Source organism: Equus caballus, chromosome 17 (genome assembly GCF_041296265.1).
Source record: "Equus caballus isolate H_3958 breed thoroughbred chromosome 17, TB-T2T, whole genome shotgun sequence".
Lineage (NCBI taxonomy): Eukaryota > Metazoa > Chordata > Mammalia > Perissodactyla > Equidae > Equus > Equus caballus.
The window spans coordinates 35,548,761-35,568,474 of NC_091700.1; the positions used below are offsets into that span (position 1 = coordinate 35,548,761).

Consider the following 19,714-nt stretch of genomic DNA (forward strand, 5'->3'; position numbering starts at 1 on the left):
TCAGTTTCTTTATGCCAGGTTGTTTACCTCACTGAGGTGTTATAAAGATTATATGAGATCTGTAAAGCATTACCCAAATGTTAGTTGTTATCATTATGAAAGCCAAAAATTGTATTATATTTAGAGGTGCAAGATGCTTTTGCCGACTTCAGGATAACAAAGGCTCTCTTACGACTTCCATCTGACCAACTTGGTGGATTATTTCATGTTCTCCATTCCCTCCATAAACACACCTATTGGTGTCCATTGGCATGTTGAAAACTTGTAGCTAGTATGCTTCTTTTTAGTATGCCTATGTGTTTCTGCTTCCACCAGTGTCTGCCAGTTCTACTTGTTATTATACTTATGTCAAATAATCAAATATTATGTAGATCTGTAAAATGTCAGAGTGAACAGAAAGAGTTACAATTTTATGAAACCTAAGTTGAATGTTTCAAGAAGATTCAATGAAGCTGACTGCCTACAACCAAAATTGCAGCTGAATTAAATGCAAGTACGACTAACGTAAAACATTGGGAGAAAAATTCCAGTAGTAAAATCTAGAAGGATCCTGCACCTAGATTGCTCGGAAGAATCTGAAGCTAGAAATATGGATGAGGCAATGGTTTATACCATGAGTCTGGCCTTTCCAAGAAAAACTCCAGTTGGGGGCACTCAAAATGTTAAAACCTTCGTCCAATATCAGAAGTTTAGTGAATGAATGTACATTTATGTTTTAAGTTAAAATAAAATATTGGAGGCAAGTATGTATCATTTTTACGATTCCCCGCTGTACACGACTTGACTGGATGAGAGAGCATCTACTTTGTCTGTGCTTGTACTTATCTACAGTCACAAGGACATGAATCTGCAAAAGTTTTCTTCAAATGGGAAAATATCAGAGTTATAGAGACCAGAAATGTCCTTGAAAATTGAAATGTTAACAGTCTATACAACTGAGAGCCAGGTTGTTAATGGTCAGTAGCTTCCTTTAGCAAGAAGCTTTTATTTGTAATAGCAGACGGTGGTACAAAGTCCTCTTTGGAAGCACTTGGCTTAGAATAGTGTTTTTCAAACTATGGGTTGCAAAATAAGTTTAGTAGTCCATTAAACAAACAAACAGAAAAGGACTAGAAAATAGAGTGCATCTCAAGTTAGAAGAGTAAGTTTGGAATTACATAAAATAAGTTCAGCATATACTGGCTAAGACAAAAGCTACAGATCATCGTAAAAATAAAAGTAACATGTTTTTTAAACTCAGATTTTGTATGGCAGGACAAAAGTATCAATTGGAATAAAACATAAGAGACTTCGAGAATGAAATGACATGAAATCAAGGGTTTGCTTTACAATGCTATAGAGGAAAGAGAGAGAAAGAGGGAGAGAGGGAAGAAAGGAAGGAAGAAGGAAGAGAAATTAAACAAGTACAGCAATATAACATGATAATTATAGAATCTGGGAAACAGGTATATGGGGGTTCATTATACTACTCTTTTTACTTTCATATATGTTTTGTAACACACTTAAAAACTCTAATGAAAATGTAAGGAGTAAAGGGTATTCAAATACTCGATAGTGTTTTGGGTTCTGACCATGTTTTATCTTTTATAGGTACTTTTAGTTAGAAAAACAGGGTAGGTAATTAGGTCTTAATTGGTAAGCAGCTCTTTAGCTTTGGAGTCCTAGAGCAGAGCTGATTGCTTCTGCCTATTACTGCAGCCCCCAGCAGTAGTAACTCAAGAACGGTATACACGTGCCCATGTGCGTTCATGCACAGAGTTAGGGCAGAATTCCAGGTGGAACCTCTGAGCAGTGAAACAGCTTTGGCTATTTCTGAATTGAAATATTTTGAATAAGCACTTTCAGAGTGAAAGAAAATCAATCCAAAATGAACTCTTAGGAAATTTCTAAGAGTATTTTTATACCAAGTATTACCATGAACATTGGTTCACGAACTAACTGTTTTCTTTTCCAGGACGGACTGGTACTATGGTTTGTGCCTGCCTGATTGCCTGTGAAATATTTGTAACTGCAGAGGTATGAAAGATGTTACTATCAACTCTGTCCTGTGCTGATTGAATTCGCTAGTTCTGAAACCTTACTGGTAGGATGTTAAGATGATCCTTTGAGTCATGGTACTTATGAAAATGTAATTGGAGAGGTGGTTATTAGAAAGCTTGGTTTTAATACATCCTTGTTTAACTTGCTCTAGTTAGTAACTAACCTAGGTACCTCTTACTCTGGGCCAAGATGAGGGTGATGTCAGTGACATACTCACCTTGGGCACAAAAATTAAGGGAATGCCAAAAATTTTAGTAATTAAGATAAATAATATTCTAATTCAATACTTTCAAAAATAAAAATTAATGCAAAAACTCCATGATGTATACAATAGCAACATTTTAAATAGAAACAGGACTCAATGGGGGCAGGATTGAGATGAGATGAGTAAGGTCCAAGTTATGCAATTGTACAAATACTCAGCAATCTAGAGGTTTTACTCGCCTCCCCTAGTCCCAGATCTGCTGTTACTCCCACCAACTGCAGAATTCTTCCTTCCTCACAAGAATAGTACCAAGATTGATTAGGTAAATTCTCCAAAGGACCTTAAACATCCTCAGAAGTGCTAGGAAGATAGACGGTATCGTTTTTCAACTCAGAGCCAAGTCTTGCCCGAATATTATTATCTTTGCGTACTCAGTATATGTGGGGTCTGTGCCCTCTAGAAATTTGTGAGAAGACAGAGTGGGCTGTTTCTACGTCTTTAAGTAGGGTCGTCAGTCTTTTTTCTGCCATGATCTTGCTGAGAGGTTACCACTTAAAGGACACACTCTCAGCAGCTCTGCTCCTCGTTTGGCCGCCAGTCCAGATAAGAGGAGCTGTGGGTTATGCACAATACCCAGCACTCTAATTCCACCATCTTCTTTTTTTCTAATTTGAGACACACAAATTATAAAATGGATGTTCTAGGACAGTGTTTTTCAAACTACGGATCATGATCTATCAGTGGGTTGTAAATCAACTTATTGGGTTGTGACCAGCATGTTTTTTAATAAAATAAAATAGATTAAATAGAAAATGTCAAATGGTAGTATTATTTTGTGAAACTTTTGTTTCAGGGGTGTGTGTGTGTGTGTGTCCTAGGTTTATTAATGTAGATTGTAGCTTTAAAAATAAAAAGATCAGGGCCGGCCCGGTGGCACAGCGGTTAAGTGTGCACATTCCACTTTGGCGGCCCGGAGTTTGCCGGTTCGGATCCCAGCTGCGGACATGGCACCGCTTGGCAAGCCATGTTGTGGTAGGCATCCCACATATAAAGTAGAGGAAGATGGGCCCAGATGTGAGCTCAGGGCCAGTCTTCCTCAGCAAAAAGAGGAGGACTGGCAGTAGTTAGCTCAGGGCTAATCTTCCTCAAAAAAAAATAAATAAAATAAATAAAAAAATAAAAAGATCAAAAGCCATTGACCCAGAGCCCTAGACTGAGAGCCAGAGACCTATGCTCTGGGCCTGTGCTCTCTCAACTGGCTGCATACGTCTCCGCGACAGGTCACTTGGTTTTCTTTTGGTCTCAGTCTTCCCCATTTGTAAAATGGAAAGGTAGGAAGAAGGACCAGATGATCCCTAAGGTCTTTCCAGCTCTGAAACCCCATGTCTTTATCAGCCTTTGGATGAGAGCAGACCTTCCTGTTGCCTTCTTAGTTTTGTTGTATTGGATAGCCTCTGCCCAGAGACCGCTGATTTAAGGAAATAATGTGCCTTGGAAACTTGAAGAGTACCTTATATAGGAAAGGAGAGTGAAAATGAGCCATGATTGGATTGTCCCCTTTTCTATAGGAGAGCCTTTATTATTTTGGAGAACGACGAACAGATAAAACCAGCAGCTCTAAATTTCAGGGAGTAGAAACTCCTTCCCAGGTAAGTTTCTTTTTAAAAAAAGGTGGGTTCTTTGGGGAATTTGGTTAAGATTGGTGCCTATTACTTAGTTTCATTTAGACTTTTCTCCTTTGGTGATCAGGTAGCAGCACTTGGGTGCCCCGTGACAGGCCTGGATCCTTCCCAGGGCCCGAGAGCCATGCCTATGGCATGCCTGTGCTTTGCAAGCACTGAGTTCTCCCCAGAGCATCCTGCTTTCCATTTTATATTGGTTATTGTTTACAGAATTCAGGAGTTGATTCCCCTCCCAAAGTAGGAAGGTCCAATTCTAAGGTTCCAGACCTCTGAAAATATCTAAAGTCATCAGCCTTTTATTTCCCTGCAGAAAGGAACTGAGTCTTTCACAAACCCCTACTGGGACAATTCAGCCCTTGCAGAACATCACAAGTGTGTATGTGCACACATGTGTGTGTGTGAGAGAGAGAGAGAGAAAGAGAGATGGGGAGGCTGTGTTTTTAAACAGAGAGAAAAGAGGAAATTAACATTTTTCAAAAGCCTATTATATACCAGACACTATTGTACTTTTACATATATTAGCTCATTTAATATTCAGACAACCCATGTGAAATATATGCTATTACCCTATTTTTTCCTTTTGAAGACATTTTATTGTGGACTTTTTCAAATATAAGAAGTCAAGACAGGGCCGGCCTATGGCCAAGTGATTAAAGTTCCACACATTCTGTTTCTGCAGCCCAGGGTTTGCAGGTTCAGATCCCAGGTGCAGACCTACTCCATTCATCAGCCATGCTTTGGAGGCATCCCACATACAAAGTAGAGGGTGATTGGCACAGATGTTAGCTCAGGGACAATCTTCCTCAAGCAAAAAAAAGAGCAAGATTGGCAATGGATGTTAGCTCAGGGTGAAACTTACTCACACACACACAAAAAGTCAAGACAATCATATAATAAATTCCTTACAGTCACCTCACCACTTCAACAATCATTTCATCATGTAGCCAACCATGTTTCATCCATTCTCTCCCCATTCTCCTCGCGCGTGTGCACACACACACACACTCACTCTCCATCCTTTCTCTATACCTGGATTATTTTGAAGGAAATCCCAGACATCAGATCATTTTATCCCACAGATATTTTAGTGTGACATCTAACATAAAGACTCTTTAAAAAACCCTTAAAACCATTTATCATATCTAAGAATATTATACCTTAATAATATCTTAATAATTTCAAATGTCTACTCCATGTTTAAATTTCCACAATTATCTTTAAATCTTTTTTTAAATTTAGTTTGTTTCAATCAGGGTCTAAACAAGGGCCACACATTTCATTTGGTTTCTTTGTCTGTTAAGTCTCTTTTAGTTTATAGCTTTTCCATCTCTCTTCTTTATTCCTTGTACTTTGTTTATTGAAGGAACTTGGACATTTATCCTATAGAGTTTACAACATACTAGACTTTGTTGAACCACGCTAAGTGCTTTGTATTCATTATCTCCTTTAATACTCTCAATAACTCCATGAGAGGGCACCATTGTGATTCCCATTTTACAGATTAGAACATTGAAGTTCAGCGAAATTTTTTTGAACCAAGAACTCAAGTCTAGATCTGTCAGACTCTGAAGCCCATTATTTCCCATCCTCTGCACAGCATCTCATCTGTTTTTGCCTTTTCTATATTGCCTCTCAAACCGAAGTGAGAGTTGGTTGGCAATTGTTAAGTAGATGTGGATGTGGCTGTGAAAGAAAGTTTTCTTTGAATGAAGTGATGGGAGCTGAATAGATAACCTTGGCCTTGTTAGCTGGCTCTGGAAATTTAGTAACTGCTGCCTCTAGAAATTTAGTTTGGGGAAAAAGAACTCAGCCTTATCCACTGATACTTTTCTGCCACACCCAAGAAAAAAAAAGATAGTAATAAGCTATAGGCTAAAAGTAATACTTGAACTTACTGAAGCCCAGCTCTAATCATGACATTTCCATGCTCAAAATCCATAATGGCTCCCCTCTGCCAAGGGCAACAAATATAAACATTTTAATCTGGCATCAAGATCTTATTTTTCCAACCATTTCTTCCATAATGTACATTCACATGTCCTACGCTCTAACACATTTGGACCATTTGCTGTTTCTCAGCCTGGTACCACTTTATACCCACATGCTGTTGCTCATGTGGACCCTTTTTCCTGGAGTCCTTTTCTCTTCCCAGCCTGATGTAGTCTCTTGCTTTTTCAGTTTTTATATCCCTTTGTGTTTCTTTTAGGGACTAAGTGACTTTATATTATTCTCTAGCTATTTGAAGTGGCGACTTCTCTGCCCCTTTTGCAGACAAGGCCCATGTCTTACCCATCTTCCCAACCTTGGCATCCCAAAGCACCTCTTATAGTATCTCCTTTGTTTGTAGTGAATGCTTACTAAATAGATGCTTGTCTTATTAACTTCTGTTACAAACCCTGTTGTTTTAGGCTGAAGGAGAAGGAAGAGTGAGAGTAAGAGCAGCTTTAGGGCCATGATGGGTTACATCCTTTAATGAAAGATCAAGAATCTAGTGGCAGAAGCCAAGGGGACGCTAGATGCAACTCCTTCAAGGACTCTCGCTGTACAGATTCCCTTCCCCATTTCTTCTGTAGTCATGCACAGTTTCTCTAACTTTGGTCCAGAACTGGCACTCCCTAGGCTACAACTGAATCTTTTCTGATTCACTGGGAGAGCAATACAAGGACCCGGCCCCAGGTTTCTGAGCTGTGTTGGCAAAGCCCCAGGACAGAGTTCCCTCCATGTGGGGAGGTAATTCTCAGATACCATCAAATTCTGACCCTGCATTGTGGGCCATTCTACAGACTACATTTCATCCACCTCTGAGTTAAGAAATTGCAAGAGCGCTTCCCTTGACTGGCCCTTTCCAATGCAAAGTATGGCAGTTAATTTAACACTTCTCATTGGGTGCAGAAGAGTCCGCGAACTTTTAAGTCCAGTTGATTCAGTACCTGAACTCTTCAGCTTCTTGAAGAAAGATTCAAGGAGAGAGCCCTTGTGAGCAGCCTGCCACAGGAGAAGAACTAGACTAAAAAGGACAGGGCTTCCTTGAAAATAGAATTGGGGAAATGCAAAGTGAAGGAACGAGAGAAGAATATGTATCTACCACTGGCCTAGAGAAGTCTTCCTCTTGAGTTTTCACATCTGCAGTTCTCTCATGCCTAGGAGGCGACTCTCCACCAAACCACAAGCCTTCCTTTAACTCCGTCACAGTCAAGCTTCTACCCTTGGATCGACCTTTTTCACAGTTGCAGTTAGCTGCATCTCACTGTAATGTTGTTGAAACTGCTTTGTTGGTTCTGGTTGGTCAACCTCTCAATCATAGCAGCCTATAAGCAACACCTGGCTCCTTTCTTGTTCCTTCCCCACAGCACTTAGTTCAGTATCTTTTTTTAAGGTAGATATTCAGTCATGAGGCAACATATATAAAAACGCCTATAATGGCATGTATGTAGATTCATATAATGTCATCCAATAAATGTTTCCTTAATTAATTACTCTCCTTAACAAGTTCTATGTATAGAAAAAAAATCAGGAATGCTGACTTTAGACTTTTCATCTCCACTTAAACTGAGGCTTCTGTTGTTTTGCAGAATAGGTATGTTGGATACTTTGCAGCTGTGAAAAATATCTACAATATGAATCTTCCTCCAAGAAGGATACTTATGATAAAAAAAATTATTGTTCATTCAATTCATGGTAAGTGCTTTAGTATAATTGGAAAATTGGGCAGGAAGGCCAGTGTTCTTACTATTCGAGAGAGTTTCCCTTACGGTTATATAAAACAGACAATCCCAACTCACAGTTGCCTTTTTATGTATCCTCACATATGAACCCCTCCCCCTGGAATTTCCTATTGGCCTAGCAGTGCTGTGGTCATATTAGCAACCCTTAGACATCTTCTCCGTTCCTCTCCCATCACCACTTTGGGGGGTCCATCCCCTTCCCTTTTCTCTTGTTCTTATTGCTGCTCTGGTCTCAGCCCAGGTGGACTTTTCAGAGTGGAACCTCTGATGCAAAAGAGAGGAAGGGCCTGTGAGCCCTGGAGACCACTTCTCTCTCATACCCACCTCTAGTTCAGGGATGGTCTTGGCAGCAGCATCTCTACCATTTTCTCACCTACTCCTTTCAGAGACCCTTTGTTTTCTCACCACCCTGGTCTCTCCTTTTGCCCTCCCTCCTCCACCTGTAGCCCCCTCACTCTCAGCAGCTCCATCAAGATGTCTTAAATGCCCAAACAGCAAATGAATTTTGTTGCCACAAATTCTTTTTACAAATAACTACCGAATACCTGCTTTGGGCCAGCCCCATGCTAGTGTTTCTCTGCCCTTAAGGAGTCGCTGGGTGGTTAGCAGAGGGGCGGAATGAGTACGAAGATAAAGAGCTGACCACAGTGTTGGGAGCACACAGAGTCTGGGCCCCACCCAGCCTGGGGGTCAGGGAAAGCTTCTTGAGGGGACAGTGCTTAGATCTTCCCTACCTGAATCCACATGAGCCTGGAAAGGGTTGAGAGAAACCTGGGCTGTATGGGGTGTCTTTCAACGCCCCAACTGTTACTGATTATTACCAGGAGTAAAAATCCTTATAAGCTTCAAAAGAATTGATGTTTGCCTGCTTCAAGAATGATGGAGAGAGACTGGGATCCACCACCACCCAGGGAGGCAGGAAAATTGGTCAGATCGTCCATCTCTGGGCCTTGAGAAAGAAAAGAAAGGAAGGAAGGGAGAGGAACTGGCCTCAAGTCCCATGTCTCTATTTCTCCATCACTCACCTCTCTTTCCTGCACAGCTCACCTCCAGGAGGTGGGAAGGCAGGGATGTCTCAGCAGAAAGGGGATAGGGCCTCACTCTCACTGCCAGAGGTGCAGCAGGGGGTGAGGCTTCTGATCCCTAAAGCAACAGCCAGATTGTAGACCATGAGGAGGTGCTGAGTGCTGGACCTCTCATGGGTGGAATGGTGCCAGAGCATTGGTATCCACCCAGACAGCCTAGTGTTTTCAGCCTTCTGAAGAGTCACACAAAGTAAGATCTAGATATTTATTTTTTTAACATTTCATCCAATCATTTACAAATAAAAGAATCTTTAAATAAATATATATAAACTACATAGTTGAAAAGATAGATTACAGTTGTTAAAATATAAAATGCTTTTTTCAAATTATTTACATACCTCCTCCATGCACACACACCCACCCATATCACCATCACCAAGAGGTGGTGGTGAGGAATTTTGGTGGATTACCACAAACAGATTATGTAGGTTTCTGGCTTCTGAAACTAACTTCAACCTAGTAGCATTGTTTCTGTGGGAAATTTTGGTCTAGATTTTCAAGCAAGCATCATGCAGGCAAAGCCTAGAAACACAGCCTGTTCTAGCAGGAGGCTGCCCAGTAGAGGTCAGAAGTGCTTTGCTCCCCTTCCTTCCCACACTCAGTGGGGCCCTGCACACTAGACTGCAAGGCTGCTTTATTCCACAGAGTGAGAGGCAACACAGTTGGCTGTTGGAGCAGTTTCTTCCTCTAAGAAATTTAAACCCAACTATAGACCAACTGGATGGTGTGAGAGCCTGTATGGTACCTGAGTGCACACTCTGCCTCAGTTTCCTCTTTGTTAACAATGGGAATAACAGTATCTATACAAACTTCTGTGAGTATTAAACTATTCAAAACAGGCAAACACGCATTTAGTCTAATGGAGTTTTTTTAAAGATCGGCACCTGAGCTGTTGCCAATCTTTTTTTTTTTTTCTGCTTTATCTTCCCCAATCCCCCCGGTAGACAGCTATATATCTTCGTTGCACATCCTTCTAGTTGTGGCATGTGGGACGCCGCCTCAACGTGGCCTGACGAGCAGTGCCATGTCCACACCCAGGATCTGAACCAGCGAAACCCTGGGCTGCGGCAGCGGAGTGCGCGGACTGAACTGCCCGGCCACGGGGCGGCCTCCTAGTTTAATGGAGTTTTAATGCATTTCTCTAATATGAACAATGAGAATAAGATTAGTTTCTCAAAATCCTAAGCTTAGAAATGTTTTTAATAAGTTCTAGAATTTCATATGTTGTTCCAGTCTGATATTGTATCCTAAGACTGTGACCTCTCTCTTAATATTTTGAATTTTATTTCAACTCTGTGGAGACATTTAGTAAAACCATAAGGTGCAGATGTGGTGAACAGAGGAACTAACCCAAATTTTTAAGTACTGCAGGTGAAAAATGGAGAATTTCATGCATTTGGTTTCCTAATCTCGGGCTAACATAAAATAGAGGATTTTAAAAGTCCAATTTGAGATTCCTCATGAAGACTTCCAGATAGAAAGTTGTGACCTTAGCAGCTGTTCAGTACAATGTGGGTCTAGGCTTGTGGGGCCTACTTAAGAAGGCCTCTGAGGGAAGTTAAAATTCTTGCTGCACCATGTAAATCATCAGGCCAAACCTAATGACACCAGCCTTCTTTTGGAATAATAATCTTCCTTTCAGATTGTTTTGATCACAACAGAAAGGGGATGGGAGACTGTCAGGAAAAAGTGTGGAAGACTTTGAAACAGGCAGTATCTTGTCTAGGGTGCCCTTCCGTGGTTCCCTCCACCTCTCATGGTCTTTAAGCTATTCTACAACTCTGTAAGTTGTAGAAAACTGATAATAATGCAAATAAGTTTTGTACATAGAAATGCAAATTAGTTGTGTTCAGTGAAAAGTGATTGATTGTTGACAGTTTTATATCTGTAAATTCATCATTCCTTATTTGCCTATAAATGTGCAGTACTTTGAACCAGCTGTAACATTTTACTGGTTCCTTATTAATTAAGGAGTTAAATAAAATTTTTAATGTGTGTTAAAAAAATGCAAGGTACAGGACAGTACTATGGTATGCAACAATTTCTGTAAGACAAAAGGGGGCAGTAATGTGTATTCATATTTGTGTGTGTGTACACATATAAAATTCTCTGGGAGAATATATATTCATATTTGATTATGTATGCATGAAAAGCAAGAAACTAATAGTAGTGATTATCTATTTGGGGCTGGAGAACTAAACGGGAAGATGGGTGAGACAGAGACTTTTCACTTCATCTGTTTTACCTTTTATTTTTAAGTCATGTAAGTATACTTCAATTATTTAAAAAATTTTAAAGGTGTGAGAATTAATTTAAGCTTATAAATCAATGCCCTTTTCTTGTCATGTGATAAGCATTTGACTTAGTTTAGTTCTACATTTTACTGATCTCTGGTAGACATCAGTAGGAAGAAGATTTGCAACTGGAATAGGACAGAGGGAGCTGAGGCAAAGAAACCATGATTCCTAATGACAAATCAATAATACAGTATTTGGGGCTGGCCCCGTGGCCGAGTGGTTAACTTCGCATGCTCCGCTGCAAGGCGGCCCAGGGTTTCGTTGGTCTGAATCCTGGGCATGGACATGGCACTGCTCATCAAACCACGCTGAGGCGGCGTCCCACATGCCACAACTAGAAGGACCCACAACAAAGAATATACAACTATGTACCGGGGGGCTTTGGGGAGAAAAAGGAAAAAAACAAAATCTTAAAAAAAAAAAAGGCTATAAAAAAACATGAAAAAAAAACGGTATTAGAGAAAGCAACACAAACATAATATAAGATGAACAATCAAGAATGATTAGTATATGGGGGGCCTGGTGGCACAGCAGTTAAGTGCACATGTTCCGCTTCTTAGCGGCCCAGGGTTCGCCGGTTCGGATCCTGGGTGCGGACATGGCACCGCTTGGCACGCCATGCTGTGGTAGGCGTCCCACATATAAAGTAGAGGAAGATGGGCATGCATGTTAGCTCAGGACCAGCGTTCCTCAGCAAAAAAGAGGAGGACTGGCAGTAGTTAGCTCAGGGCTAATCTTCCTTGGAAAAAAAAAAAAAGAATGATTAGTATATGACTTTATTTGAATATTTTAGTTTTGTACCTTTAGTTCCATGCATATTTAAGTGAAATATGCAGGGTTGAAAGGAAAACAATAAAAATTAATTGGAGGCTTGAGAAACCAGCCCTTTGAGGAAATGCTAAGGGAAGTGGGCCATTGGAATTGAAAAAGGAGCAAGAAACCATCTGTCTGTAAATACATCCTGAGCACCGTAGAAATGTTTGGATCCAGCTATTCGATATTTTCAGAGACTGCGCTAGGAACTGGACTTAAATTTGTTAAGAAACATCATGATTAGAAGTCTGAAGAAAGAAACACATTAACAAGGAAGGTTGCAAGTCACCTTTTCTATTTTTTTTTCTTAGAAAGATGAAAAGATGAGATTCTAAGTCTTAGAAGCTGACCTATATGACTTTTTATTTTTCTCCAGCCTTATAACGTCTGCTTTAGGAGACAGATTTGGGCTTAAAGCCTTGTCCTTCAAAGACAAAATCTATGCATGTCCCAAATGTTTCTATATTGACACGTTGTTAGCTGGGATAATCTTTTCTCGTTTTAATCCATAATTTTAATTGGGGAGACATTTTGATCTTTGCTCTAACCAGCCTAACTTTTTAATTTCATTCAGGTGTTGGAAACGGAAATGGACGTGATCTGAAAGTACAAATAATAATGCGCAAAAGGATTGTCTTTGTCTGTTCTGCTTCCAAGAACTGTAGGGTAAGAGAAAGCACGTGAACTGAAAATTCTGGTATTTGTCTCAATCTCAATGTCAAATCAGCATCTTGACCTCCCCAGACCAGTGCTCACCACAAAGAGAGGCCAAGTTGCTTTCTGGTTACCATCCGACTGAGTGTCCCTAGTCAGAGCTAAATTAAACTCACTGTTCAAACTAGTTTTTTCAGGGCATTTTCCAGAATATATTTTCAGTTCAGAGTGTTGCATTGTCTTTCATTTTTCCATAAATGTCAAGCAGTTTCCCAGGAATCTACCAGAGTATTTTTTCTTTTTAAAGGAATCCTTTTGTTTTTGTTTTTGTTTTTTTAAGATTCGCACCTGAGTTAATATCTGTTGCCAATCTTATTTGATTTTTCTTCTTCTTCTCCCCAAAGGCCTCTCCCCCACCCCCTGCCAGTACGTAGGTGTATATTCTAGTTGTAGATCCTTCTGGTTGTGCTTTGTGGTATGCTGCCTCATGGTCCTTTTATTGGATGGCACTGATTGTGAAATTTTAGTGTGCATGAAAATCACCTAGGAGCTTGTAAGATGCAGATTCCTAGGTTGCACCCCAAAAGTATAATTCAGGAAATTTGGAATGGGGCCCAGGAATCTCTAGACTTAGTGATGTCCCAAGTCATTCTAACTCAGATGTCCCATGGAACTGCTCTGTGAGAAACAATGCAAGAGGAATCTCTTTACCCAAAGCAATGGGAGCTGGTAGTCAATGTTTTCTTACATGTTGGAGAAATGCCTAAGACTATGGACCTTTTCTGAAGCAATAAGCAAGCTTCCTTAATGGGTCTAAGAAAAATTAACTTTTAAAATTCTCTCTCAGGCTTTTGTCTCTAGTTCTACTATTACCTCTCCAACAGCACTCCTTTCCCTTCTTTTTGTGCCCCCCTCCCAACTGAGGGCACTCACCGAGGCCTGATCCTTGGCTTTCTGCTCTTCTCTCCACACATACTCTATTATTGGTTCTGTTCATCCATCCCCCTGGCTTAAACTATAATTTTTTTCTTTCATTCACTCAATATATTTATGAGCACCCACTGTGTGATAGATACTGGAGCTACAACATGGACAGTCTCTGCCCTAACAATTCAAACACATTTGTCGATCCGTAGTTATCAAATGAGCTTTTCCTCTGCTTCTGCAAATGACACCAGCATTCTCTCGCTCAGGCCTTCAAATTTGGTATTATCTTTGGTTCTCTCTTTGCCTTGGCCCCCTATATTCAGTTAGTCACCAATTCCCGCTGATTATACCTTTGAAATCTCTCTTCACTCTCTCCCTTCCTTTCTGTTCCCATTGCTACCACCTAGTCTAGGACCTCATTTGCTCACGCCTAGATTTCTACAATCATCTCCTTACCTTTTCTTTCTCCTTATAATGCAGTATATAGGATCCTGCAATATGCATCCTGAAATACTGCTCTCATTGTGAAAAGCTTATAGGTAGAGCAGAAGACAAACTGAGTGCCCATGGTCAAAGCCAGTTACTATATTTGGCTCAGTATTCTTATCTGTAAAATAAAGATTACATCTCAAGTGTTGTGAGGATTAAATTACATAATATAGTTGAAGTTGCTTTGTGAGCTATTAATCACTAAATAAATGTTATATGTGATAATTATCAGGCCACTTTGTCACAAAGGAAATGCCCCACCATATTCTTCAACAACTTCCTTCTTATTTCCCTGGCTCTTCAACTCTCAAGATACAGCCCTATCATACCTGAGCTTATTTCCATCATAACTTGACCTGCAGTCTCCACTCCAAGTAGACTGGGTCCCCTTTGGCCTTTGGAACACAATAATGTCTGATTCATGTTTTTGTTGGTCTTTCCTCCCCCTTCCCCTTTCTGGCCCCATCCCCCACCCCCAGCTGCCTCCTGCCTGAACTGGATTATCTTTTCAATGCTCTTCTTCATTTATACAAGTCCTTCCATGCCCAACTCAATTTCTACCGCCTTAGTGAAGCTTTCTCATTCTATACCTCTGGTTAACCTCCCCTGAAGCACACAACAGCACACTCAGTCTTCATCATACAACTTGACACGTCATTATATGCCATGCTACTATTGTTCCTTATGTGTATAGCTCCCTGAAGCATCAACTGAGTCTGCACCTTCTTCTGTATTTTTCACAAGGTCTAGTATAGACCTTTCTCACTGTGGTGCCACTATTATACAAGGATGAAGCAATAACAGAAATATTCAGTATAGCTTCAAAGTTGCTCATTCCAGAAACTTGACATATCTTTGGCCACTCCATCCAGCAGTCTGCTAGGAACAAGGCCTATGATCCCATCAGCAATCACAACATTTTGGATAGAACGTGACCAATTATGCATTGCTTTTTGAATGTGAATATCAACTTTAAAATTGAGCTTCTTAGCATGTTCCTAATATATGAAAATTGAGTGACACACATTCAACAGTAAAGTTTACTTGGTAAACCTCTAATAGAAAATTGAATACTTGCTTTTCAACAGTGCCCCACCATAACCCTCAGATATGTTGGCCTTTCAAAAATGTAAACAACAGTATTGCAACTTTATAGAAATAATGATTAACGTGTAGATATACATGTGATTGGGCTATGAGACCAAGAGTACTCAATAAATATAGCAAGCCTCAATAAGTGAACGTGAACTTCACTGTTCTACTCATTATCTCATTATTAGCTAGGTGTATAGTTCTGAACTCCATGTATTCATTCACAGATACATCATGATGTGGAAACAGACAGAGTGATAATCACTCCAGTTAATTGTCCACCTCTGTATGATGACGTGAAAGTGCAATTTTTCTCTTCCTCCGTGAGTAATCAAGAAACAACCTATGCCATTATTCTTGTCTGGTCTTTGATTCTGGTTTGGGATTTCCTTTGCTGCAATTCCCAACAAGGGAGATGATAGGAGATGTCAATCCCTAGCCAGGGAGAGGGAGAAAAGAAAAGCAACAAGTCAGATCTATAATTTTTTTTTAAAAGAAAAGCATATGTAATTTTAAAATTCTCTTGCTCATTTGTTTTTTCTAAATTCTATACAATTTGCATGGATTAACTTTCAAATAAGAAAAAAATACAAAAACCAAGATGTTAAAACAACAAAGGTATGTTTTACTCTATAGCAGTGATCACATTTTTGTTTTGTATCTTTAAAATACATCGCTCCCCAAGGGGATGCACTATAATTAGTGTTCGGGTGGTGAACATGATGTAATGTATACAGAATTTGAAATATGATGTACATCCGAAAAAAATAAAAATTAAAAAAATTAAAAAATAACACTAGCTTCTGCCAAACTAAAAAAAAAAAAAAAATTATCACTCCCCATAATTTACAAAATACTTTAAAGCGAGGGAGATTTTATTTTCCTCTGAATTGATTTACAATACATTGTAAATGGTAGTTTTAATCTAATATTTACTTTATGAAAAACTGAACGTCTGCCATTGTCATTACTCTGAATATCATGTATATAGTTTATATTGATAGTCATAAAATGTGTGAGTAGGGCCAGCCTGGTGGTGCAGCAGTTAAGTTCGCACGTTCTGCTTCGGCGGCCCGGTGTTCACCGTCGGATTCCGGGTGCGGACATGGCACCGCTCAGCAAGCCCTGCTGTGGCTGCCGTCCCACATATAAAGTAGAGGAAGATGGGCACGGATGTTAGCTCAGGGCCAGTTCCTCAGCAAAAAGAGGAGGATTGGCAGTAGATGTTAGCTCAGAGCTAATCTTCCTCAAAAAAAATGTGTATTATTCTGTATATAACAAATGTCTAAGCCTCAGTAGTTTCACCTTCCTATTAAATCACCAAAGAGAACTGCCAATAAGTAAATATGCTGATCAATTTAAAACTTATTTCCTGTGCCTTCCTTCAGCTGCTGCTTGCTCCCTGTTGGGAGAGAATCTGTTAAGTACTGAAATGGTAAATATGTTGAAGCAAGTGACCTGGATTGCTCCCACAGTGGATGGTTACCCCTTGAATAATGGACCAGTTTGAATTCTCTATCAGTGGTCTGTACACCAAGCAGAAGCACTGGTGTAACGGCATTGACCCAGGGGACATTAGTAATACCTGGCCTTTGTGATTTTCCAGGGCCATGAGATGAAAGCACTTTCAAAAAATTTAGGTATTTTTATCATCATCAATAATGACGGTTAATTATCCAATGCAGCTGCTCCTTGTAGAAATGGACAATATATTTGGGCATAAATAATCATAGATCCTTAGTAGATTCTGTTTAGCACTATCTAAACCAGATTAAAAGACCACTGTCTACATTTATAAATACCTATCACGGAAAAAATAGATTTCCTTGAAATTTTTGGTAGAAACAGCAAAAGAACAGCAGTCTCGGGCCGGCCCAGTGGCGCAGCAGTTAAGTTCGTACGTTCCGCTTGGACGGCCCAGGGTTCACCGGTTTGGATCCCGGGTGCGGACATGGCACCGCTTGACAAGCCATGCTGTGGTAGGGGTCCTGCATATAAAGTAGAGGAAGATGGGCACAGATGTTAGCTCAGGGCCAGTCTTCCTCAGCAAAAAGAGGAGGATTGGTGGCGGATGTTAGCTCAGGGCTGATCTTCCTCAAAAAAAAAAAAAAAAGAGCCGCCTCTTAAAGCCTTCTCCTTTGCGTGTTAAGTGTAATGTTAAAGACTGTAAGTGCTGCATATTTAATGGCTACAATTGTCTGATAAACATGAATAAAGGAAGGAATTTTAATCACTTTGGAATGATTAGTTCTTGGTATCAATTTTACTATGAAAAATAACCTTTTATTTTTAAACCATGTCTTTTTAGAATATTCCTAAGTACTATGACAAATGCCCGTTTTTCTTCTGGTTTCATACATCATTCATGAAAAACAGGTATGGCTATGATATAATCCAGTAGAAATGCCTTCATCTTCAATGTATGTGTAAGGTGAAATGGCAAGTCTTTTGCTGATTACCCTAAGCTCAATTTATAGAAACCAAAAAGTCCTCTAGTCACCACTCTTCATTGCCTTACTCATCTTAATCTGAGTATTTAAAAAATATGGTTATTCTTGAGACCCCCTGTTGCATCATCCTCAAGGTCTATACCATAGGACTGCATTATAAGTTAAAATGTATTCTAATCAGATCTCGGGTGTGGTGGTAAATCCCTCCCATGGAAGTTTAATATGAGTCTGCTCAATACCTCGAATATGGCAGGTCCTCAGTATGTGTTGATTTACTGATGACCGGCCACCACCAAATTCTCTTCCAAAAGAAGGCATCATCTAGCAAGGCTTCAGCTAGTTTTAAAAGCTGATTGACTCATTTATATCAATGGCAGAAGTTATAAGACACAATAAGTACCATAAAGACAGCTAAAAAAAATCATTAATAGTCTCCCATTTAAAATGATTTTCTAATAACTAAATTGGGAAAGCTTTTTTAAAAATTAATTGATTTGAAGATTATTATTCCAAAGAATCTTCTACCATATCTGGAAACTCATTCCTGAGTCTATAAGTTCTTCACTTTAAAGAGTATGTTTTGTGGTGCTGAAAATTTCAGATCATTGGTAGGTATCAGCATACCATGAAATACAAAAGGAAAGTAATAATGAAAACCTTGTGCAGGTGAGTTTTGAAGAAGTGGTTGTGACTGTACGTGGCATGAATTGATAGTTCTCACTACATGCAAGCCTAGCCTTTCCTTCAACCCTGAACTACATCTAATCACACAAGTCCAGTGAGGCAACACTGAACTGAACATCCAGCCTACACACTTACAATGACACACATTTAACGGGTTCTGATAGACTGAAGTTTGGATTTAATGGAAAATTTCTAGCAATTTTTTCCCTAGATGTTTGCAAACAATAAACTTTGATTCCTAACAGGAACAAAGTCCCTCATATAGACATCTGGGCAGAACGTCACTTGATGCTACTCCTGAAAAGTGGTTCTTGCTAAGAACAGTTTTTTCCTTTAAAACACCATAATCATATAGGAGAGGCAACAAATTAGATGACTTTTCTCCTCACTTATGTGTTTCTAAAGATTTAACATTTAAATTTCCATACTACCTAGTAAAGCTGTTTTTATTAGTTACAAGATTCTTAATCAGCTGAAAATGCCAGCTTCATCATTTAAAAGACACTCAGTATTTTATTACTCTGTTTTAATACACATCGAGTCTCTCTGGCTGATTTGTCCCATATAGAAACATATTTTATTAAACCCAGATGTCATTAACTCCATTACAGGCAATGTTAAAAGAATCGACGACATGTTGTTACTGCTGTGTTACTGAGGATTAAGATACTTTGCGTCTCCCTAGAGAAGGTGGGAGGACGGGCTCTGAGAAGGGGCTGAGCCTAACCGTGGCCAGGTCTCTTCTAAAGCTCTAACAAGCGGGCCCAGCTGCATGGCTTTCCTCTTAGCCCAAAATTAAACGTAATGATTTTTTTTCTATTCTAGGCTTTATCTTTCAAGAAGCGAACTGGATAATCCCCATAAACAGAAGACATGGAAAATTTATGGTCCAAAGTTTGCAGTCGAGATATATTTTAAAGCCAGAACTAATGTCTGACTGAGCACAGTGTCCTTTCCAGGATAGAATCACGTCTTTTCAATCCCTACTGCACGTTGACATCTTAAAAACCTGTCTCTTTGACAGTATACTTTCATTTACATATATGTACATGTGTTAAGAAATCTATTAAAAATATAAAAGGTAAAATGTCAGTGGCAGTTTTTTTTTCTTCTTTGAAGGAATATACTTCACACATAGTTTTCATCTGTATTGAGATAAATTTGGAACACAGTACACAGGAACACTCGCCAGCCCTGGGGGTTAGTGGTTAAGATTCAGCGTGCTCACCACTGTGGCCTGGGTTCTTTTCCTGGTCAGGGAACCACACCACCCCATCTGTCGGTTGTCATACTGTGGCAGCTGCATGTTTCTGTGATGCTGAAAGCTGTGCCACCAGTTTTTCAAATACCAGAAGGGTCACCCATGGAGGACAGGTTTCAGCAGAGACTCCAGACTAAGACAGACTAGAAAGAAGGGCCTGGCCACCCACTTCCAAAAAAATTGGCCATGAAAGCCCTGTGAAGAGCAGCGGAGAATTGTCTGATAGAGCGCTGGAAGGCGAGAGGATGGTACAAAAAGACCGGGCAGGGTTCTGCTCTGCTGTCCACAGGGTCGCTGGGAGTCGGAATTG

The 19,714-nt window shown here is 39.9% G+C and overlaps 1 protein-coding gene across 1 annotated transcript in view; it reads left to right on the forward strand.

The window, feature by feature from the left end:
• Positions 1-19,714, forward strand: part of LOC138918352 (phosphatidylinositol 3,4,5-trisphosphate 3-phosphatase TPTE2-like) — a 367,155-nt gene that overhangs the window by 112,789 nt on the left and 234,652 nt on the right. The window contains exons 29-35 of the mRNA XM_070239587.1: positions 1,955-2,016; positions 3,814-3,894; positions 7,500-7,605; positions 12,422-12,513; positions 15,237-15,332; positions 17,318-17,385; positions 18,969-19,230. Coding sequence (XP_070095688.1) covers positions 1,955-2,016; positions 3,814-3,894; positions 7,500-7,605; positions 12,422-12,513; positions 15,237-15,332; positions 17,318-17,385; positions 18,969-19,080 — 617 coding nt within the window. The 3' untranslated portion in view covers positions 19,081-19,230. Of the gene's footprint in view, positions 1-1,954; positions 2,017-3,813; positions 3,895-7,499; positions 7,606-12,421; positions 12,514-15,236; positions 15,333-17,317; positions 17,386-18,968 lie in introns of the transcript that reaches the window.